Below are 22402 nucleotides of genomic sequence, written 5' to 3' on the forward strand. Positions count from 1 at the left end.
TGGGACCTCTCCTGCCCACCTTGCTGAGTTGAGAGCTTGGTCCTGGCTCCCACTGCCCTCAGCTGCAGCTCCATCTGGGCAGCGGGTGGGAGAGTATGGGACAGCATGTGTGTCTGAGCGTGAGCATTGTGTGAGAGCATGTGTATGTGAGCGTGTGTATGAGTGTGAGCATGAGTGTGTGAGCCTGGCTGCCCAGGTCTGCTGGGAGGGTGGACCCCAGGAAGGCGGCATGCAGGCAGGATCAGGCTGGGCTGGAGCCCTGCCCCTCTCTTACCCTTCCAGAGCCAGCTCTGGCACCAGGTTCAGACTGCCCCTAAGTCCACGTCTGGGCCTTTGGTACCTCCCTCCTCCGTGGGGGGTGGCATTCACACATACCTGCCCCCCCCCCCCCCCCAGCAACCATTTCCCTCACCTGGCCCCAGCCCTGCAGAGGGGCAGAGGTGGAAGCCACTGCTCTGTGTCTTGGTGGAAGTAAGTGACAGGTCTCGAGTTTAGCTACTCGGGAGGGGAGCATGGAGCAGCAGGTGTGGCCCGGGCTGGAGCTGGTGGTCCAGCTTAGCTCAGCAAATATTTCTTGAGCACATACTAATGTGCTAGGCCCTCTGCTGAGCCATGGAGGGCCCTGCTCCAGAGGCACGCACAGTCTGGAGGGGGCTTGGGCATGTACACTGGGAGAGAGCCAGTGACAGGCAGATGGGACAGACCAGACCTGTCACACAGGCTGTGCAACAGGTCCAGTTAAGGAGAGGTCTGGGAAGCCTCCTTGGGGGAGACGTCCTTAGGAATGCTCCCTGAGGGATGTGTAGGAGTTTGGCAGGGTGGAGGGCAGGGCCCGGGGAGAAGCAGGGAGGTGGAAAATGTGGGAAGTGTCTGAGGGCAGGGAGAGCAGAGCTTGTGGGGGTGGTAGGACATCAGGCTGGACCAGTGGGCTGGGCCCTTGGGATTTCTAGCTGGGTGAGGAGACGAGAAGAGACAGGGAGCACGGTGCCTCTGGTGCTCCGAGGTGCTCCGCCCTACCCCACCGTCTGCCCAGGCCAATGAAGCTCTCAGGACGAGCCTGCCAGGCAGGCCCTGGGCTCAGAGAGCCCTCCCCCGCCCCTGCAGAGCGAGGAGGATGAGCGGGAGGAATCGGACTTCGACAGCGCCAGCATCCACAGCTCCTCCGTGCGCTCGGAGTGCTCTGCAGCCCTGGGGAAGAAGAGCAAGAGGAGGCGCAAGAAAAAGAGGAGTAGGACTGCCCATCTGCGGGGTTCCCGTGGCCCCATGGTGGATGCGGAGGGTGCAGAGCCCCCTTTGGGAAGTGGAGGAGGGCATCCTCATGCCTCAGCCTCTCCTGGCCTCAGCCAGGCAGTTCCCCTGTGTTTTTCCTCAACCACCCTGGTCTCTATGGTCAGGAGAGGGGGTCTTGTCCCAGTGAGGCTAAATTAGGGACCTATGGTGTGAGCCAACCCAGGGCATTTGCACTGGCTGAGGGGGGTACCAGGGAAGAAAGTGCTTCTTAACCTTATCCACCATCTGCCATTCAGTCATCCACCACTCTACCCATCCTTCCTCTTTCTATCCCTCCTTCTCTCCCTCCTTCACTTCCCTTTATCCATCCATCCATTCATTTTTCTATTCATCCCACTACCTCCTACCCTCCCTTTTATCCATCATCTATCTCTTCACCCTTTTATTCCCTCAGCCATCCCCCCAACATTGCTTCACCCCATCTGTCCATCCACCATCCATTTATCCAGCACCTATTAAGCACCTAGTATGTGCCAGTCCAGCTTTGGGTGGAGATTGGTTGGGCATGGGGAGTGGGGATGAGACCCTCCATGACCCCTCTGCCCCCTCCCCAGTTGATGATGGTGATGGCTATGAGACAGACCACCAGGACTACTGTGAGGTGTGCCAGCAGGGCGGCGAGATCATCCTGTGCGACACCTGCCCACGGGCCTACCACCTCGTCTGCCTCGACCCAGAGCTGGAGAAGGCTCCCGAGGGCAAGTGGAGCTGTCCCCACTGTGTAAGCCCCTGGCAGAGGCCCTGGGGCAGGTTGCAGCCTGTGCCTGGCTCCCGGGACCCCTGTGCTGGTCATCTCGGGGCAGAACGTGAGGAAGTGCCGAGTGGGAGGGAGGGAGTCGCACCTGGTGGAGGGGGTCCCGGCCCAGGGTGCCTCCACTTGGACTCCCCCCTCCAGGAGAAGGAGGGGATCCAGTGGGAGCCGAAGGACGAGGAGGAGGAGGAGGAGGAGGGCGGCTGCGAGGAGGAGGAAGACGACCACATGGAGTTCTGCCGCGTGTGCAAGGATGGCGGCGAGCTGCTCTGCTGCGACGCCTGCCCCTCCTCCTACCACCTGCACTGCCTCAACCCGCCGCTGCCCGAGATCCCAAACGGTGAATGGCTGTGCCCGCGCTGTACTGTGAGTGTTACGCCGGACCGCGCCGAATGCCCCGCCCTGCGGGCCAGGCCCCGCCCCCGCCAGCCCCACCCACCAAGGCCACGCCCCCAGCAGGTCCTGGCCACCCACGCCCCGCCTCCGCTGGCCCAGGCCACGCCCTTCCACAAAAAGTCCCGCCCCAGCCGCTCTAGGTCCCACCCACTAAGGCCCCGCCTCTGCTGGTCCCGAGCCCACCCAGAGCTCCCCGCCTACCGAGGCGTCGGCCCCCCTCGCCTGCCCTGGCCCCACCGCCCAGCCCTCGCCCCCGTAAGGCCTTGCCCCGCTGGCGGCGAGCCCAGCCCCCGAGTCCCGCCCACCGCCACCCCCTCTGCGTTTCAGTCCCCATAAAACTCAGGTGCAGTTTTCTTACCCGAAACCTGAGCCGCTATGAGAAGAGAGACACAGGTGGTGGTGATAATGGCACGGCCCACCACAGCCACTGTCACTGGGCGTCTCTAATGCCTAGCGAGTTTTCAGTACCAGGCATTCTGTTAGTCCCATTTTTAGATGAGAAAACTGAGGGAGGTAGAGTGACTTGCCTGAGCCCACATAACAGCAGAACTGACCACTCAGACCCACCCTGTCGCTGGCTCCTGGCTTATGGCTAGGGGTGGTGAGAGGGTAGATGGCCCCTGGGGCTGAAGCCGCAGTTGCCACAGGGAGAGGAGAGCGCCCCCCACCCGCGCCCCCAGTCACTGTAGGCATTTGAAGGCCCCCATGCTCCGAGTTGTCCCCCAGGCCCAGCCCCAGCGCTGGATCCCTCCCCATGGGTGCTGGGCTGTGCTGTGGCCAGCTCTTGGTTGCCCTGTGTGCCCGTGGGCTTCTGTTGTGTGTGTGCGCAAGTGGGTACGTGTGTGCAGACCCATATGGCCCGTCTCCTGCATGCACAGCATCACGGGCTCCTGAGCACAGGGCGGGTGTTGTGGAGTCACTGTGCTGCTGTCTGACATGGGGAGCAGGGCAGCCTGTTGGAGGGAGCTTTGTGACAGCCTGCTGTCACTGGAGCCTCAGGGTGGGGCCCTGAACTTGGGGATCCTCCTCTGTCTACAGTGTCCCCCACTGAAGGGCAAAGTCCAGCGGATCCTACACTGGAGGTGGACGGAGCCCCCAGCCCCCTTCATGGTGGGGCTACCAGGGCCCGATGTGGAACCTGGCGTCCCACCCCCCAAGCCCCTGGAGGGCATCCCAGAGAGAGAGTTCTTTGTCAAGTGGGCTGGGCTCTCCTACTGGCACTGCTCCTGGGTGAAGGAGCTACAGGTGAGGCACCTGGGCAGCTGTGGCTGTGCCAAGGTGGTCAGCTACCCAAGCAAGGGGCATAGTTGGGAGTTGGGGAGGGGGAGGCTGAGGGTGAGGATTGTCCTGCCTGGGACCCAGGCTGGGGACTGGGGCAGCTGGCTTGGGAGGCGCCATGCTCCCTCCCATAACCTCTGACCCCTCGGTGAGCAGCTGGAGCTATACCACACGGTGATGTACCGCAACTACCAAAGAAAGAACGACATGGACGAGCCGCCACCCTTTGACTATGGCTCTGGCGATGAGGACGGCAAGAGTGAGAAGAGGAAGAACAAGGACCCCCTCTATGCCAAGATGGAGGAGCGCTTCTACCGCTACAGCATCAAGCCGGAGTGGATGATGATCCACCGCATCCTGAACCACAGGTGCGTGCCGGCAGGTGCAGCCCGGAGCCTCGCTGGAGGTGGGCGCCCACAGGTCCCGGACACACTGGCTCCTCCCGCGGCGGGAGGAAGGGGCCGAGGGCCCCCACTGTCCAGCTGGAGAGGTTGTCATATGTGCACGGGCACATGCATGCACACTCACATATGCACACACGTCATAGTCGTGGTGGGAGAGCAGTTGCAAAGTCACACACATAAAGGGGCAACTTGACGCACGGCCTGTGAAACTTGCACAGAGTGGGGCCCTCGATGGGTGGGGACCCTGTGCTCCGGGTTTCTGTCGAAGTTAGTGCTCAATAACCTGTAGGAGGGTCCCGGGGATGGAGGTGGACCTGAGGTGTGTACACATTTGCCCCTCCTTTGTAACAACAGCTAACTGAGCACCATCCGTCCCAGGAGGTGGGCGTTTTATTTCTACCTCTGTTCTCTGGATGCGAGAGCAGGCACAGCAAAACTAAATCACTTGCCCAAAGTCACACAGCCAGGAAGCAGCGGAGCTGGGATTTGAACCCAGTGCTTTCTGATGGTAGGACTTGCTTTCTTGGCTGTGGAGCCAAACGCCAGTGCCCCTGAGACAACTCTGTTGAGCAGTCTAGAAATTCCCAGGTGGCAGTGATAAGGGGCTGCAGCAGGCAGGACGAAGAGGCCAGGCAGGAGGCCTGTGGACGCCACGAGTTTGACTTTGTTTGGCCAACGGTAGGAGCTCTTGCTGATTCTTGAGCTCAGGGCTTGAGAACTGGCTGTGGCCTACAGGTGGCGCAAGGCGGGGCTCGGGGTGCTTGCCGCATGGTGGCGGGCACGCAGCCTCACAATTGCTACCCATCTCGACTCATGGGTTCTGCCTTTGGGGCACATGGGATGCAGTAGACCATAGGCCTCCTGGAGGCACCCGCTGGGCAGAGCAGAGGTCGAGAATCTGAGCCAGCCTCTCAGATTCCAGTCTGGCTCGCCGCTTCCTGGGCTCTGTGCCGCAGTGTTGCTCGTGTAAAATAGGATGACGAAAGGAGCCCGCAGGGCACTTGCCTGCTAGTGCGGCCTTAGTAAGAGAAGGGCTCGAGAAGTTGACAAAGCTGCTCTCCTTGACTATTAACAGCCCCCCCAGCCCTCACTGAGAATGACCCTGAGAAAGAGGGTCAGTTCCTCTGGGAACCCCGACCTCCCATTGAACTGTCCTGCCATTTTTAACTTTTATTAAATTGCACGTTAAAAACGTAAATGGCAAGTTTTCTCCCTGTCTCCAACGTGGGGCCGGTGCATCTCCCCTCAGTTTGTTATCCAAAGTCTGAGTAACAACCCACTATCGAAAATATTCCATCGGTCTCAGGTGGCTGGAGAGTGGTCTTTCTCTTACTGGTCCCCAGGCGAGCCGCAGCCACGGCTCCCCGGCCCCGAGTGCTCCCTGGGCTCGGCTGCCCGGTCAGCTCAGGTTGGGTGGGAGACCCCCAGGACCTTCCAGGGGCCAGATTCAAGCCGAAGTGCAGGTGCTTCTCTGGAGCCCCCCTCTGTGGCTGGGTCCCGTGTCACACGGGGCCTTCCGAGGAGGCCATCCCACCTGCGGCAGTCGGTCCTTGTCTGCTTCGTGGAGATGGATGGGCTCCGCTCTCGCTCTTTGAAGTTTTTAAGTTAGAAAACAAAGCCCTACGGTCAGGGGAGAGAACCGTCCAACTCAGAAATTCAGAATTCTGCTGTCCAGCCCCCACGCCTGGATGGGATTCATCGCTGCAACGGAGAATGATAGAAAGGACGCTGGCTCCTTGCTCTCCTGCTGGCCTGTCCTCTCTGCCACTTCCTCCCTCCCTCTCACTAGCTGTGTGGCCTTGGGCAAGCCACCTCACCTCTCTGGAGCCACTGCCCGGGCGTCGCTCCCCTGGCTGGGGCCAGGATCCGGGGGACCATGGGAGTGAGGGGTTTTGCATCCTGTGAGGCGCCCTTCATGCACTCTCGCTGCGGCCGATGCCTGAGTGACCCGCCCTCCCCCCCACCCGTTTACTGTGTTGCAGCTTCGACAAAAAGGGGGATGTGCACTACCTGATCAAGTGGAAAGACCTGCCCTACGACCAGTGCACCTGGGAGATCGACGACATCGACATCCCCTACTACGACAACCTGAAGCAGGCCTACTGGGGCCACAGGTGGGCCACGGCAAGTGGGCGCTGGGCTGGGGTGCCCCCGGGGCGGTCGTCTCTGGCTGGCCTGAGCTTTGCTCACCTGCACCCCACATTCTTTCCCAGGGAGCTGATGCTGGGAGAGGACGCCAGACTGCCCAAGAGGCTGGTCAAGAAGGGCAAGAAGCTGAAGGACGACAAACAGGAGAAGCCACCGGACACGCCCATTGTGGATGTGAGTGGGGAAGGGGACACGGAGGCAGGGGGGCTGCCAGGACCTCCACACCAGGCTTGGCCACAGAGGAGGGCCTGTTCTCCAGGGGACTCTACCCTGGGCCCTCCCGGCCTGTGCACACGAGCCATGCCCCTGCAGGAGGGGGCGTGCCAGGGGCCCCGCGGTCCAGTCCACTCACCCCAGGCGCCTGACGGGACAAGGATGACAAGACAACCCCTCCCTGCAGGGTGACCTCACACCCTGGGGTCTCGGTCCCCCAGCTTCATGCAGCGTGGCAGCTCCTGCAGATCAAGGTCTTGGCTTCCTGTGCAATCTGAAATGTGGGTCAGAGGGGGCACAAACTGGGGGGCAGGTAGTTTCTACCGGGCTCACAGATGTACGTGACTTTCCATGAGCTAATTCCAAGGATTTAAATCAAAAAGTGTCTCTAATTTCAGAATCGCGATAGCTGATATGCTAATCGCACACCATTCTTGTCTGTTCAGGGGAGGAGACTCACAAGTGCCCGGGGGCTTGGTGCTCCTCCGGGACTGGAAGGGTGACTTAGTCATTTAGCAGACCTCCCTGGGGTATCTGTCGGCACCTGACCCTGGGCTGGCCCTGGGGGGACAAGTGCCCTGGCCCCCTGTTTCAAGAAGTGCCCATCTCCCAGGGGCCTGTGGCGGGAACACAAAGAACATGCGGTTCACCCTGGGACTGTGGGATGCCAGGAAAGGCAGCTGGGTCTGGTACACTGGGAGGACTTCATGGGGGAGGTAGCCTTGAGCTGCAGGATGAGAGGCAAGGAGGACGATGTTCTGGATCGAGCTGTGAAGCGCCCCAGGCATGCATTGAACAAATGTTGAACAAGTGCCCACCACATCCCAGGCACTATATGGAACTTAGAGGAAACGGTGGTGACAGGACCGGTGTGGTGACCACAACCTGGGCTCGAAGTCAGAGAATCCAGCAAGAAGGAAACTGCCCTGATAGAAGAAGTACAGGGCACCGGAGCTCATGGTGGGGACACCTAAGCCAGGCTGGGAGTCAGTGAGGGCTTCCTGGAGGAAGAGGCATTCCAGCCAAGACCTAAGTTAGTAGGGACGAGAGGAGTGGGAAGAGCATTCCAGGCAGAAGGAGTTGTGGGTGCAAAGGCCGGGGGGGTGCGCTCTGGTGGCCTAGGGCTCAGGGTGTGTCTGAAGGTCTGCCTCCTCTGCAGCCCACGGTCAAGTTTGATAAGCAGCCGTGGTACATCGACTCCACGGGCGGCACGCTGCACCCATACCAGCTGGAGGGCCTCAACTGGCTGCGCTTCTCCTGGGCCCAGGGCACCGACACCATCCTGGCTGACGAGATGGGTCTGGGCAAGACGGTGCAGACTATCGTCTTCCTCTACTCCCTGTACAAGGAGGTGCGCCGCGGGGGTACGCGGCCGCGGAGGGCTGCCTGGCGCCGGCTGTGGGCAGGCGGCCTCACCGCGTCCCTCTCCGTGTCCAGGGGCACTCCAAGGGGCCCTACCTGGTCAGCGCGCCCCTGTCCACCATCATCAACTGGGAACGTGAGTTTGAGATGTGGGCGCCTGACTTCTATGTGGTCACCTACACGGGGGACAAGGAGAGCCGTTCCGTTATCCGGGAGAATGAGTTCTCCTTTGAGGACAACGCCATTCGGAGCGGGAAGAAGGTGTTCCGCATGAAGGTGAGCACCTCCATCCCCAGGGAGGACTCTGGAGGGGCACCTGGTCTGCCCTGGGGGCCACACGGGCTCTCCAGTCTGTTGGGGGTCCCTCTGCTCTGGCTCCCTTGGAGGCCAGTGGCTGGCAAAGAGCTTCTCTTTCTTTTTTTTTCAATTATAAGAATAGTAATTTGTTTTTTTTTTTTTTTTTTGGTGAGGAAGATTGGCCCTGAGCTGACATCTGTTGCTAATCTTCCTCTATTTTTTTCTCCCCAAAGTCCTAGTACCTAGTTGTATATCCTAGTTATAAGTTCTTTGGTTCTTCCATGTGGGACACTGCCATGGCATGGCTTGATAAGTCATGTGTAGGTCCACACCTGGGATCTGAACCTGTGAACCCCAGGCTGCCGAAGCGGAGTGCACAAACTTAACCGCTATGCCACTGGGCTGGCCCTGCAAAGAGCTTCTCTTGAGGCAGTTACCAGCTGTGTCAGTGTCCTGGGGCTGCCGTAACAAAGTACCACAAACTGGGGGACTCAAAACAATAGAAACTTACTCTGTCACCATTCTAAGGGCCAGAAGTCCGAAACCCAAGTGTCGGCGGGGCCACGCTCCCTCTGAAGGCTCCAGGGGAGGGGCTGTCCTTGCCTCTGCCAGGTTCTGGGGGCTGCAGGCCCTCCTGGGCATCCCTTGGCTTACAGCTGCATCACTCCCACCTCTGCTCTGTCGTCACATGGCCGCCTCCCCTTTGTGTCTGTGTCGTCTCATAAAGACACCACTCATTGGGTTTAGGGGCCACCCTACTCCAGAATGACCTCCTCTTAACTAGTTACACCTGCAAAGACCCTATCTCCAAAAAAGGTCACATTCTGAGGTTCTGGGTGGACATGAATTCTAGGGGGATACAATTCAGTCCCGTACACCAGCTGTGTGATCTCTGGCAAGTCACTCAGCTTCTCTGTGCCTCAGATTCTTCCTAGCAAAATGGAGATAGCAGCTCCATCCCCTAGAGCTGTGGAGGCCTGAAGGAGTGAGCGAGCACTGGGCAGGGCCTGGCAGACCCCCTTGTGCCTGCGAGTCACCAGGGGTCTTGCGGAAGGGCAGGCTCTGGTCCGGCAGCTCTGGGGTGGGGCCTGAGACTGCATTTCTGACAAAGTCCCAGGTGATGCAGACGCTTCTGGTCCCCGGACGGCCCTTTGAGAAGCACTGAGGACAGTGCCTGCACGTAGCAGGCCTCAGCAAGTCGTTTTGCTCCCATGAGCTGCGGTGCTGGGGGCTGGCAGAGGCGGGTCATCCCCAGCCCCCCAGAGTTTCTGCCCTCAGCTTTCTCCATCGTCACAATAGTCGTGGCCCCAGGAGACGCTCAGGAGCTCTGTGTTGAATGAGGGAAGGATTCAGGGATCCCAGCAGTGACTCTGCAGACCAGTTAGTCCCACGGAGAACTTCGCCTGCACTCGCGCTGGGATCCCGAGACGGGCCCGGCCCTCCACGGACTCAGCTCTTCTATTTTACTTTTTAAAACTGTGGGAAAATTCACAGAAACATAGTATTTCCCGTCTTAACCATCCGTAAATGTGCAGTTCAGGGGGAGTCAGAGCATTCGCATTGTTGTGCAGACATCTCCACCATCTGCCTCCTTTTGTCTTGCAAAACTGGAGCTCTGTCCCCCTTAAACGCTGACTCCCCGTCCTCCTGTCCCCAGGCCCTGGCACCTGCATTCTCCTCAGTCTGTCTGAGTTTGACGCCTCTCGGTACCTCATAGCAGTGGGCTCACACAGAACTTGTCCTTTTGTGTCGGCTCATTTCACTCAGCATGACGTCCTTTCCCTGCCGAGCGTGTGTCAGGCTTTCCTTCCTCCTGAAGGTGGAGTGATATCCCATTGTGTGGATGGGACACATGTCGTTTATCGGTCCTCTGTCCACAAGCACGTGGCTTGTTTCCACCTTTTGGCTATTGTGAATAATGCTGCTGTGAACATGGCTATGCAAATATTCGTCCAAGTGCTTTCTTTCCCTTCTCTTGGGTATGTACCCAGCAGTGGCCTTGGTGGACAGTATGGTAATTCTCTGTGCCATTCCTTGAGGAACAGACTTAGCTCTTGTAGTTGTCGTGGCGAGACAGCATCCTGCCTTTTACAGGGGAGGAGGCTGGGGTTCAGGGAGGTTAATGAACTTGACTCGGGTCTAGCTCAGAGGGGCAGGGCCGGGTGCAAAACCTTTTGCAACCTGTAGGCAAAGCCTGTGCCACAAGGCCTCTGTCCCTCTCCGATCCCTTTCCACAGGGACTTGGGTGGTGCTTGGCTTGGCCAGGAGGGATTCCAGCACTTGTGAGGCTCAGTGCCGAATGGCCATGCAGGACACAGCTTTTTCTTTTCTTGCTTGACCTACCATGGTGTTTTTTATTTGCTATTTAACGTTACATTCCCTCAGCAGAGGGACACTTGCAGGGTGGATGTCCCCCCATGTCCTTGCCCAGGCCCCTGCTGGGGGTGGAAGGCAGCAGGCTTCCCTGGGCAGGGGCAGGGGAGCAGGGGCTAAGAACCTGGCCGGGCGTGCCCAGGCTCCCAGCCCCCAGCACTCATGCGATTGCTCTGTAGGCCTTCTCGTGCAAAACACAAATTCAGCAGTGAGATTATTCAGAATTTCAAGTTGGTGACTGCAGAGCATTGAACCCCAAGTGCAGGTCCCTTTCTCTGTTCGAATCCTGGCTCTGCCGTTTGTTGGCCATGGGGACCTGGGGAAAGTTATCCAGCCTGAGACCCCATGAGCCGTCCCTGGGGACAATGGTAACGTAGCCTGGATGATTTGTGAGGGTGAGGGGAGAGTCCAGTGAGGAACCAAGCCCAGGGCTTCCCCGTGCAGCCCGGTCCAGAAGTGGCAGCTCCTGTGCTCGTGAGCCCTGGTGCCGGCAGCAGCTTCGTTCTCCACGCCAGCGCTCCTGGGGACTGTGCTCCGAGCCTCAGCCGCCCCCCTCTGCTTGGTGGCCAGCATCTTCCTCTCAGTCCCAGGGGCTCCCTGGGGTCCTGGGGGTTCCCGTTCACGCCTCCTCCTTGCCTCGTTGTCTCTAGACACGTCGATCTGCTCGCCTCCCAGCTCTCCTCCCAAACGCTCCTCTTTCCCTCCAGAAAGAAGTGCAGATCAAATTCCATGTCCTGCTCACCTCCTACGAGCTCATCACCATCGACCAGGCCATCCTGGGCTCCATCGAGTGGGCCTGCCTCGTGGTGGACGAGGCCCACCGGCTCAAGAACAACCAGTCCAAGGTAGGCAGTGCTGCCCGCTGGCTCCTGGGGCCGCCCTGGGTGGGCCGGCTGCCTCGTGCCCCCTGACGGGCCCCCTGTGCTCCTCGAAGTTCTTCAGGGTCTTGAACAGCTACAAGATCGATTACAAGCTGCTGCTGACGGGGACCCCCCTTCAGAACAACCTGGAGGAGCTGTTCCATCTCCTCAACTTCCTGACTCCAGAGAGGTTCAAGTGAGTCGGAAGATCTGGCTGGGGAGCGGGCGCTGGGGTGGCCAGGCAAGAAGTGTCAGTGTCCGATGCTGGCCCAGACTGCTTGCTGTGTCCTCATCAGTCATGTGGGAGCGTTAGCAGCGTCCACCTCAAATGGCCTGCACTGGAGGGGACCCAATGCCAGCACACGCTGAGTGCTCGTAAACATCAGCTGCTGCTAACACCGTGATTTTTCCACAGCTTTGCGCCTAAGGGGGTCCTCCTGGGGCTTCTGTCCCTGCCCCGACACCCCTGTCTCATTCCTTTCCCTCCACAAGACCTAAGTGACTACATGGGCAACAGTGATGGAGGCAGAAGGCCAGGGGTGGCGCTGGTGGAGCCCTGGCCAGGAGAAGTCCTGAGGTCTCCTTCCCCGGCCTCCTTGTCTTCACCTACCCCCATTTTCCTGCCAAGAATGGGGGTTCAGGGTGGAGAGTGCTGATTTTGGCATCGGGAGATGTCAGTTGGAGGGCAGGCTGCCTCGTATACCTTGGGCACTCATCAGCTTCAGTTTCCTTAGCTGTAAGAAGGGTAAGAATCCGAGAGTTCTTGTCTAGGATGGCTTTGGGGATAAGAAGGTATTCTATGTGGCTGAGAAAGATGTGATGTGTGGGGTGACACAGGCTTAGACAGAGAGTGAAAGGGCACCCAGGGTGTGGCTGGGCTCCCTGGCCCACCAGCCAGCAGGCCTGCCCTGTGATCCTCTGGCAAGTGGCAGGGGGCTGCCTGACTGGCTTCCCCCACAATCCTGCCTCCTTCTGCAGAGGGTTTTGGCCTGCTCTGCGCCCTTCTCTTGGCTCTCATCCCAGCTCTTTCTTGCAGCAACCTAGAGGGCTTCCTGGAGGAGTTTGCCGACATCTCCAAAGAAGACCAGATCAAGAAGCTGCATGATCTGCTGGGGCCGCACATGCTGAGGCGGCTCAAGGCTGACGTCTTCAAGAACATGCCGGCCAAGACCGAGCTGATCGTCCGCGTGGAGCTGAGCCAGATGCAGAAGTGAGTGGAGGCTCAGCCCATTGGGGGCCCGCCCCGGAGCAGCCTGCCCCTCTCCCCTGGGCTTGTCTCCTCTGCCACCCCTCTCGAAAAGGCCCCCACCGGCCTTCCCGGGCCACTTTCCCTCACCGAGGCCTTGACTCACCTTTCACACTTGCTTCCTTTTTGGGGCCTCTTCTCTGATTTCAGTGACCAGGGTCTGGGGCTGCCTGAGTTCTCACAATGCCCCCGAGTAACTTGCCGGGGACTCCAGGCCTGTGGCTTCACCTCTTGGGGCTCCCCTGTCTCTCTGTAAATGGGTGCTTGGCCACCAGCCCCCAGCCTCCCTGCAGAGCGGAGAGCGCCCTCTCGGAGGCTGGCGTGGCCCGTGCGTCCAGCCGCCTTTCCTCGGCGCCCCGCTGTAGGAAGTACTACAAGTTCATCCTCACGCGGAACTTCGAGGCGCTCAACTCCAAGGGGGGCGGGAACCAGGTGTCGCTGCTCAACATCATGATGGACCTAAAGAAGTGCTGCAACCACCCCTACCTCTTCCCCGTGGCTGCCGTGGTAGGTACCTGTGGTTGCCATGGTAAGTGCCTGAAATCACCTTGGTAGGTCCTTGTGGCTGCTGTGGAAGGTTCCCCATGGCCATCGTGGTGAGTGTCCGTGGCTGCCATGGTGGCCCTGGCTGCTGTGGCAGGCGCTTGGGCCCTCAGCCCCCTGTCCTCCCTGGATATGAGGATCTGGAGGTGATGTGGGTCCCCATCATGCCAGAAGTTTCTGAAAACCTACCTCCATCCATCACTTGGGCAGGCCCTCTCCTTCCCTTGGCTCGCTCTTGTGACCCATACAGTAGTAGGGGACACTGGGTCACCCCAAGCTCTCCCCGAGGCCAGGGTTCTGAGGGCTGACCTGGCTACACTGTCCCCAAGGGAATCCGGAAGGCCGGGTTGGGGCCCCCAGGTGATTCTGATGCACAGCCCTGGGTGAGAGACTGGACCCTGGGTCAGACACCAGCTCCAGCCCTGTGGTCTCAGGGGAGTTAATGGTCCACTCTGAGCCTCAGTTTTTTACTATAAAATGGGAACAATGCAGCATCTACCTGGAAGGGTGAGGACCAGATGAGAAAGTGCACACAGTGCCCTCACAGAGAGCCTGGCACGTTGGTTTTCAGGAAATGTTAGCCATCATCATTGCTGCCGCTGCAATTCCAGTTCTAAAATAAACCCTCTACAGTTTACCACCCCCCCCCCCCAAACAAAAAGACCAATGCAGAATTAGGTGTGGGAGGCCGTGTGGCGGGTGATCCAGACTCAGGCAGCCCCAGATCGCTCTTATGACTGGCGCACGGAGGCCTGCTGACTGACATTCTGCCCGGGGCTCAGGGCTGGCCTTGCCTGGGTGCGCCCCGCTGGGACCGCAGAGACCAGGCCAGGTTCCTGCTGGGAAGGCTGGCTTAGCTTAAGACTCTTTGTCGCCCATCTGCTCATTGATGTCTCTGGTCTTGTGGAGTGCCAGCAGCGGGAAGACGGAGGGCAGGGCCGGCGAGTCTGAGCCCTGCCTGGGAATATGGTGCTGAGAGCAGGCCCATGTGACCCACAGGCTGGCCACTCTGTGGAGTCTGGCCTGACCTGGGCTTGGGCTTGGTGCTCAGCCTGTTGTTGGGCCCTTGTCCATCCCTGGGGCCTCTTTGGTGCAGAACCAGAGAGGAGACGGGAGCCCCCCAATGCCTCACCTTCTGCCATGTCTACAGGAGGCCCCTGTCTTGCCCAATGGCTCCTATGATGGTAGCTCCCTGGTCAAGTCTTCAGGGAAGCTCATGCTGCTGCAGAAGATGCTCAAGAAACTGCGGGACGAAGGGCATCGTGTGCTCATCTTCTCCCAGGTGAGCTACCCCCACGTGCCTGGCTGGCTGGTCTCCCTGCCTACCCCAGCCCCAACTCCACACCCCACAGAGGGTGTCCTGCCCCTGTAGCTGAGGGCGCAACCTGCTGGCCCCCCTCGGGGCCTGATGCTATTCCCATGGGTTGCACATCAAGGGTCATTCCTCTGTGCCATGGCATGATGCAGCCGAGGGAAGCTGGCCGGTGCCAAGCTCAGGGCATGTTGGCTATAAAGGCCAGCATCTTCCGTACCACCTGCCCCTCTGGCCTGCGCCTCCTGAAGCAGTTTGGGCCTTAGTGTCCAAGCTAGCACGTTAGCCCCCACCGCTCACCCCTGCAGCTTGGCTTCTCATGAAGGTGGGTCCTGGGTTTGGTTCAGGAGAGCTCGGTGCAGGGACAGCTCTAGGAGGCTCCCTCTCTAGCTTGGTCCTGAAGTCGCACTTGCAGCATCACTTTTCGGGCAGTCAGAGCAGGACTGTTCAGCCTGGGAGCTCCGTTCCTCTGAGCACTTGCTGCTCCTTCATCCATTTGTCTGCATCTGTCATATGGCAGGCTCTGTGTTAGGCACGGGGTCCAGCAGGATACTCACAGTCTAGTGTGACAGACAGGTAAAGAGATAATTATCTGATCAATGGAACAGAACTGAAAGCCCAGAAATAAAACCACGCATCTATGGACAGCTTATCTTTGACAAAGGAGCTGAGGGCATACAATGGAGAAAAGAAAATCTTTTCAACAAATGGTGCTGGGAAAACTGGAAAGCCACATGTAAAAGAATGAAAATTGACCATTCTTTTTTACCATTCACCAAAATAAACTCAAAATGGATCAAAGACCTAAAGGTGAGACCTGAAACCATAAGGCTTCTGGAAGAAAACGTAGGCAGTGCACTCTTTGACATCAGTATTAAAAGGATCTTTTCGGACACCATGCCTTCTCAGAGAAGGGAAACAATAGAAAGAATAAACAAATGGGACTTCATCAGATCAAAGAGCTTCTTCAAGGCAAATGAAAACAGGATTGAAACAAAAAAACAACCCACTAACTGGGAAAAAATATTTGCAAGTCATATATCTGGCAAAGGCTTAATATCCATAATATATAAAGAACTCTCGCAACTCAACAACAAAACATCCAACAACCCAATCAAAAAATGGGCTGGAGACATGAACAGACATTTCTCCAAAGAAGATATACTGATGGCCAATAGGCACATGAAAAGATGCTCATCATCGCTGATCATCAGGGAAATGGAAATCAAAACCACGCTAAGATATCACCTTACACCCATTAATTGACAAAAATATCTAAAACTAATAGCAACAAATGTTGGAGAGGTTGCGGAGAAAAAGGAACCATCATACACTGCTGGTGGGAATGCAAACTGGTGCAGCCACTATGGAAAACAATATGGAGATTCCTCAAAAAATTAAAAACAGAACTACCATACGATCCAGCCATCCCACTACTGGGTATTTATCCAAAGAGCTTGAAGTCAGCAATCCCAAAAGTCCTATGCACCCCAATGTTTATTGCAGCACTGTTTACAATAGCCAAGACGTGGAAGCAACCTAAGTGTCCAGCAACAGACGAATGGATAAAGAAGATGTGGTACATATATACAATGGAATACTACTCAGCTGCAAAACAGAACAAAATCATTCCATTTGCAATAACATGGATGGACCTTGAGATAATTATGTTAAGTGAAATAAGCCAGCGAGAGAAGGATAATCTGTGTATCACTCCACTCATATGAGGAATTTAAAATTATGGACTAAGAACAGTTTAGTGGATACCAGGGGAAAGGTGGGGTGGGGGGTGGGCACAAAGGGTGAAGTGGTGCACCTACAACACGACTGACAAACATTAATATACAACTGAAATTTCACAAGATTGTAACCTATCAATAACTCAATAAAAAAAAAAGAAAAAAAAAAGAGATAATTATCTGAGCCTGTGGTCAGCTCTGTGACAGGGGTCATAATGATGGCCTTATAGGGTCCTGGTGCTAAAAATGCTCCCTTATGTTGGGACCAAGCCAGGCCCATTGCTCAAAGCCAGAGACTAGGAGGTGGCTCCTCTGTGTACCAAAGTCAGCTGGAAACAGCTGTTGCTGCCTGTGGCTCCCTATCCCGCCCTGGGCCTGCAGGACGCTGAGGGATGTGAGGGAGGCTGACCACGCCTGTGAGTGCCGGCTGGCCTGGAGACTGGATCCACAGTCCCCTCGAGACCCCTGCCAACAGAAGACATGATTCTGGGCTGAGGCCTTGAGGGACCAGGTAGAGGGACCTTCACAACTCCTGGCAATGTGCACAGAGGAAAGTGACAGAGCCAGCACCCTGCCGTCCCAGATGAGCCCACATCCCAATCCCAAAACTCAGACAAAACTGAATGATAAGATATTCCACCAAACAGCAAGTAGAAGCCAAATGAAAAGAATGGTAGAAGAGCCTAGAAAAGAATTGAAATAAACATGTTTAGGATCCTCAAAAATAACGAAGTAATACCCATAAATCAAGAAGAAATCAATTAAACACAAGCAGGAAGAAATGAAACAAGAATAATTGGATAGGAAAATGATCTGCACGGAACTGAAATAAAACGTTTCAACAGATTGGATAAACTCTTGACACTGTTGAAGAAAGCATGGATGAATGGAAACCTGGCACTGAGGAATTTCCCCAGAGTGTGGCCTGGAGGGACAAGGACAGAAACGAGAGAGAGGGGCTGGCCTGGTGCGGCAGCGGTTAAGTGTGCATGTTCAGCTTTGGTGACCTGGGGTTCACCAGTTCAGATCCTGGGTGCAGACGTGGCATTGCTTGGCAAGCCATGCTGTGGCAGGCGTCCCACATATAAAGTGGAAGAAGAGGGCCATGGATGTTAGCTCAGGGCCAGTCTTCCTCAGCAAAAAGAGGAGGATTGGCAGCAGATGTTAGCTCAGGGCTAATCTTCCTCAAAAAAAAAAAGAAAGAAAAAGAACTGAGAGAGAGCATGGAGGACACCTCGAGAGGCTCCAACAGTCGTCTAACAGGACTTACAGAAGAAGACAGAGAGAAAATGGGGAAGAAGCTGGACTCAGTGAGAGTTTGCAGACCTGGCAAAGACATGAGGTCTCAGATCTGAAGTGCACTCTGAGTACCAAGCAAGGGAAATATAAGTAGGAATAAAGGAACCGCTCTGTAGACACATCGGAGGGGAATTGCAGCACTTCTGACCTGGCAGCCACAAAGGAGTGACAGTCAGCCTGTCCTCAGACTTCTCATCAGCGACAACAGGTGGCAGGTGACGATCACGACACCTTCAGTACACGGCGGGGCAAACGCTGATAGTTTTATATCCAGCTAAACTCTCTTGGGAATGAAGGGAAATACACAGGGTCAGGGATGCTCAGGAGGGCCTGCCTTTTCTTCTCATGGGGAGGAATGAGATCAGGGAAGGCGTCACAGAGGAGGTGCTGTCTGAGCTCCCGGGGCAGTGAAGGGGGTGGGCATTCCAGGAAGAAGGACTTGGGATGGCTGGGGGTGTGGAGGAAGCACTGGGAAGTGAAACCCACATGGACTGGGCACCAGGTCCTGTGAGCCTGGAGTGCCGGGCTGAGGGGCTGGGCCTTTGTTCTGGGATGTGAAAGCAAGGAGGCGCAGGCCCAGAGCTGTGTTTTAGACAGAAGGCTGTAGGGCTGGTGGCTGGTGTGGGGGTGGAGTGACTCCAGGGGTCGAGGTTGGAGGCTGTGTTCTTCTCCAGAAAGCCCGCGTCAGGTCTGCTGGGGCCCACGTGTCTCCCCACTCAGCAGGCTGCTCGATCCTCCCCTAGCTGTTGTGGGGTGCCCTGCTCTGTGCCAGCCCCTCAGGAGGACCATGTCCCCTGCAGATGACCAAGATGCTTGACCTCCTAGAGGATTTCCTGGAGTATGAGGGCTACAAGTATGAGCGGATTGACGGCGGCATCACCGGGGGCCTCCGGCAAGAGGCGATCGACAGATTCAATGGTACCCGCACCTCACCCAGGGGTTCTTGATTGGGACCCCATGAAAGCCGAACAGTCTGTAGGTCCTAACAGCTGCCTCTTAGTTTAAAATGCTAGAACGAATTCATTCCATGGAACCTCCGGGGGCCTGCTGGGGTGCTAAGGGGCCCGGTGGGTAACACCTGTTTGGAACCGGGAAGCAGACAAGGAGAAAGGCAAGGGGAGGAAAATATCACCTTTGTTACTACATGAAGCTGGTGCCGAGGGTCTGACTGGCACCTCTGGCTTCTCATACTGACACCAGACAAACTGCCAGTTCCAAGCAGTGCTGGACAGAGCCCAGCACGTACTCCCTGTGGGCTGCTTCCTAGAGGACAGAGCGAGGAAAGGCAGGGCCACACATGCCCACACTCGCCCAGACTCTCCCGTCTGCTCTCTTCCTGCCTGGGAAGGAGAGGTGACCGGGAGAAGCAGGAGCTCTCTGCCTGATAGTGAAGGAAGCATCTGGAGCCGGGTAGTGGTCAGCTGAACTGGGGTCCCTTTTGCAAACTGGCAGGTTTGCAGCAAGTAGCCATGAACTCTGATTCCCTGGGCTTGTGGCCGTTTCCTGGCTTCCGCCCTCAGAGCAGGGCTGGGGCCCCACTGCCCAAATGCCCAGAGCTGCGATTCATGTTGCCCACTCACGCCAGACATAAAGCGAGTAGAGTTTCAGGATCGAACACGGCCCCAGCCACACGTGAAGTGGGAGTGTCTGAAGCATCGGGCAGACGGGGGACCTGTTTGTAGCTCTGGTGGGGGTTGTGGTCAGATCCAGGTCACTTAGGGCCAGAACCAGTTGGGATTGCTGTGGGGCTGTGACCCTGAGGGCTCCCTGACAGCATCATGGGCTGGGGGGAGCTGGAGGGCACGAAGGACCAAGCTCTCCAGGGAGCTGACCCTCACTGGGGGCTCTGCCCGTACTTGCTGGCTGTTCGCAGTGTGGTCTTTGCCCATCTGGGCTTTGAAAATCGCCTTCTTTCTCATTCTGGCTCCCTCTTACTCCCTCCTGTTATATCAGGACTCAAAGCACAGCTGGCAACTAAGTGGGGCTCAGGTGGGCTGCTCTGTCCCACCCTGGGCCCCAGGCCTCCTCTGGCTTCCCTGAGCACAGGTGTGGCTGTCGTGGTCTGTGATAGAGCCACACTTCCCACCCCCCCTTCCCTCTGGTCTCCCCTCCCGCCCTCCTGTCTGCCGTCCACCTGGCCCCACCCATACCTGGGCTGCCCCTTAGCCGGCACTGGCCTCTCTTCCTCAGCCCCTGGGGCCCAGCAGTTCTGCTTCCTCCTCTCGACCCGGGCCGGTGGCCTGGGCATCAATCTGGCCACAGCAGACACCGTCATCATCTACGACTCGGACTGGAATCCACACAATGACATCCAGGTCTGTGGTCCTGACATTGGAACCTTCTCAGACCCCTCACTGCCCCTGGTTCCGTGGCCTTTCCCTCCTCTCCCCCATCCCCCAGACTGTGTGTCTCAGGGCTTCACCTCCCCCTGGGCCAGCCCCATGGAGTCTCAGCCCCAAGCGGGGCCCAGGGAGATGAGTGGAGGCTTTGCCCTGCTCCTCCAGCTCCTCACTGTACACAGGAGGAAACGGGCCCAGAGAGGGCAGGGGACCGCTGGTCCGTCCCATCACCCTCAGGACCAAGGCCATGGAGGGAGATAGGACGAAGGAGTCCTGGAACCCAGAGGGGGCCAGTATGAGAGGGGACAAGAATAGAGTGGGTGGAGAAGGGCTGTCAGAGGCTGGGGAGAGGAGGGGATGGAGGAGGGGGATAGGGTGATGAAAGGGTGGGAGGGTTGGGGGGAGCTAAGGGTTGTGGGAGCAGAGACACACCCCAAAGTCCCCTGGTCACCCCACTTGGGGCAGGGACACATACACACATGTTGAACACTTACACTCTTAGGTGCACACACACAAACTCTTGTCTCAGGCACAGGTGTGTGCATCTGTGCACAGTCACCTGCACAGATCTAATCACATCAGCGTAACATTATGCAGGGATCCAGTGCACAGAGCCTCAGACATGTCTTCACATCACACTGGGCGCTTCTTGGCCTTGTTGCCCTTGCAAGGTGGCTGTGTGTCACCAACACATGGACTTGCCATCCCATTAGCAGCTCACTTCCAGGGAGGTGCAGCCCCTGCCTCCCCATGACCACCATCTGAGCCCCCGTGCAGCTTCATTGCATCCAGCGCTCTGGCCGCCTGCGCCGTGCACACACCCCTGCACACTTGCAGTCACGCCTAGTTCCACCTGCACGGGCATCCAGGCCTGCATGAGACTCCACAGTCAGGAAGCCGTCGTTGCTACCCTGGGACACACACAATACCCGGCGCGCACACATCTCCACGCACAGTCACGTCACTGGGTCGACGTAGGACATGCTCGTGAGCACACGTCCACCCCCCATGGTGCCCTGGGTGGAGCCTGGGGTGCTGAGCTGCAGCTTGCCCCCAGGCCTTCAGCCGCGCCCACCGCATTGGGCAGAACAAGAAGGTGATGATCTACCGCTTTGTGACACGGGCGTCGGTGGAGGAGCGCATCACGCAGGTGGCCAAGCGCAAGATGATGCTCACCCACCTGGTGGTGCGGCCCGGCCTCGGCTCCAAGTCGGGCTCCATGACCAAGCAGGAGTTGGACGACATCCTCAAGTTCGGCACAGAGGAGCTCTTCAAGGACGATGTGGAGGGTGAGTGTCCAGGGCGGCCGGAGCTTGGGGTGGGGGCTGCACAGGCACAGCTCCTCTCTCTGCACCCCAATTTTGTCTCCTGGCCAGGGTGGAGAGGGCCCCGGGTGGCCTCTCTGGGTGCAGCCCTGCAGCCCCTCCGCCTCTGTCCTACAGGCATGATGTCTCAGGGTCAGAGGCCTGTCACACCCATCCCTGATGTCCAGCCCTCCAAAGGGGGAGCCCTGGCTGCCAGCGCGAAGAAAAAGCATGGCAGCACCCCACCAGGTAGGGGCCAGCCCAGCCCCCAGCCCCTCCTGTGCCTCAGGTGGTGTTCCTGGAAAGGGAGTGGCGCCCAATCCTGCTACACCTGGTCTCTGTTTTGTCGGGTTCCCCTGCCTGTGCCCTCTAGCCCCATACTTGGGTGCCCAAGGACTGCTGGGAGTGGGCAGTGGGGGTGTTACAGTGTACATTCCGCTCTCTGGTCACCACGCTCCTCTGCTGTAGCCCCTGCCGGGGACTGGAACAGATCATGGTCAGGAGTCTGCCCTGGTGGGGGCCCCTGGCTGGACCTGGGCACCCGTCTGTCTCCCCACTCTGCACTCTGTCTGCCTCCAGGTGACAACAAGGACGTGGAGGACAGCAGTGTGATCCACTATGATGATGCAGCCATCTCCAAGCTGCTGGACCGGAACCAGGATGCCACAGATGACACGGAGCTGCAGAACATGAACGAGTACCTGAGCTCCTTCAAGGTGGCGCAGTACGTGGTGCGCGAGGAGGACGGCGTGGTAAGCCCGCCCCTGCCATGGCCGGGCTGTCGGGCGGGAGATGGGACAGCGTGCGCGACAGCCGCGTGGCAGGGCCACTGCCCTTGCTCACATCCTCAGCGGCAGCCTGCTTGGTGTCCCTGGCTCCACAACTGCCCAACGGACCTGCGGACGGCCTTGCCATCCCCCTGCGTAGAGCCCTGTCTAGGGTCTGGCGTTCAGGCCCCTCCCAGCCCTGCCCGGTGCCGCTCCCACTCCCTGCCTGGGTGCCTGCGGCAGGCTCCCCTGGGCCACCCCCTCTTCCGGAAAGCGCTGAGCTCCCACCCACTGCACCTTCTCTTCACCACCCAGCAAACTCCACTGTCCTCAAAGGGCCAGCTCCTGGGTCTCTCCCAGGTGGTCCCCTCTGTTCCTCCTCGGCTCCCACCACCCTCCACGCAGACCCTGGGTACTATTATCCTTCCACGTGCCAGTTTTCCTTTTGAAATTGGGGGCCTCCTGAGGGCAGACGTAGAGC

The 22402-nt window shown here is 58.0% G+C and overlaps 1 protein-coding gene across 11 annotated transcripts in view; it reads left to right on the forward strand.

Moving 5' to 3' along the window:
* CHD5 (chromodomain helicase DNA binding protein 5) overlaps positions 1 to 22402 on the forward strand; it is a 66788-nt gene that overhangs the window by 25755 nt on the left and 18631 nt on the right. For 6 of the 11 annotated variants that reach the window (XM_070611025.1, XM_070611024.1, XM_070611027.1 and 3 more), the window contains exons 7-25: positions 1105 to 1228; positions 1845 to 2011; positions 2186 to 2407; positions 3476 to 3682; positions 3872 to 4083; positions 6102 to 6233; positions 6333 to 6441; positions 7640 to 7831; positions 7918 to 8118; positions 11220 to 11357; positions 11447 to 11568; positions 12409 to 12582; positions 12984 to 13125; positions 14312 to 14443; positions 18312 to 18429; positions 19702 to 19826; positions 20908 to 21139; positions 21293 to 21403; positions 21734 to 21906. In XM_070611025.1, coding sequence (XP_070467126.1) covers positions 1105 to 1228; positions 1845 to 2011; positions 2186 to 2407; positions 3476 to 3682; positions 3872 to 4083; positions 6102 to 6233; positions 6333 to 6441; positions 7640 to 7831; positions 7918 to 8118; positions 11220 to 11357; positions 11447 to 11568; positions 12409 to 12582; positions 12984 to 13125; positions 14312 to 14443; positions 18312 to 18429; positions 19702 to 19826; positions 20908 to 21139; positions 21293 to 21403; positions 21734 to 21906 — 3033 coding nt within the window. Of the gene's footprint in view, positions 1 to 1104; positions 1229 to 1844; positions 2012 to 2185; positions 2408 to 3475; positions 3683 to 3871; positions 4084 to 6101; positions 6234 to 6332; positions 6442 to 7639; positions 7832 to 7917; positions 8119 to 11219; positions 11358 to 11446; positions 11569 to 12408; positions 12583 to 12983; positions 13126 to 14311; positions 14444 to 18254; positions 18430 to 19701; positions 19827 to 20907; positions 21140 to 21292; positions 21404 to 21733; positions 21907 to 22402 lie in introns of all 11 variants that reach the window. The other 5 variants (XM_070611019.1, XM_070611018.1, XM_070611022.1 and 2 more) reach the window with 1 other exon arrangement.

This window comes from Equus przewalskii, chromosome 2 (genome assembly GCF_037783145.1).
Source record: "Equus przewalskii isolate Varuska chromosome 2, EquPr2, whole genome shotgun sequence".
NCBI classification, from domain to species: Eukaryota; Metazoa; Chordata; class Mammalia; order Perissodactyla; family Equidae; genus Equus; species Equus przewalskii.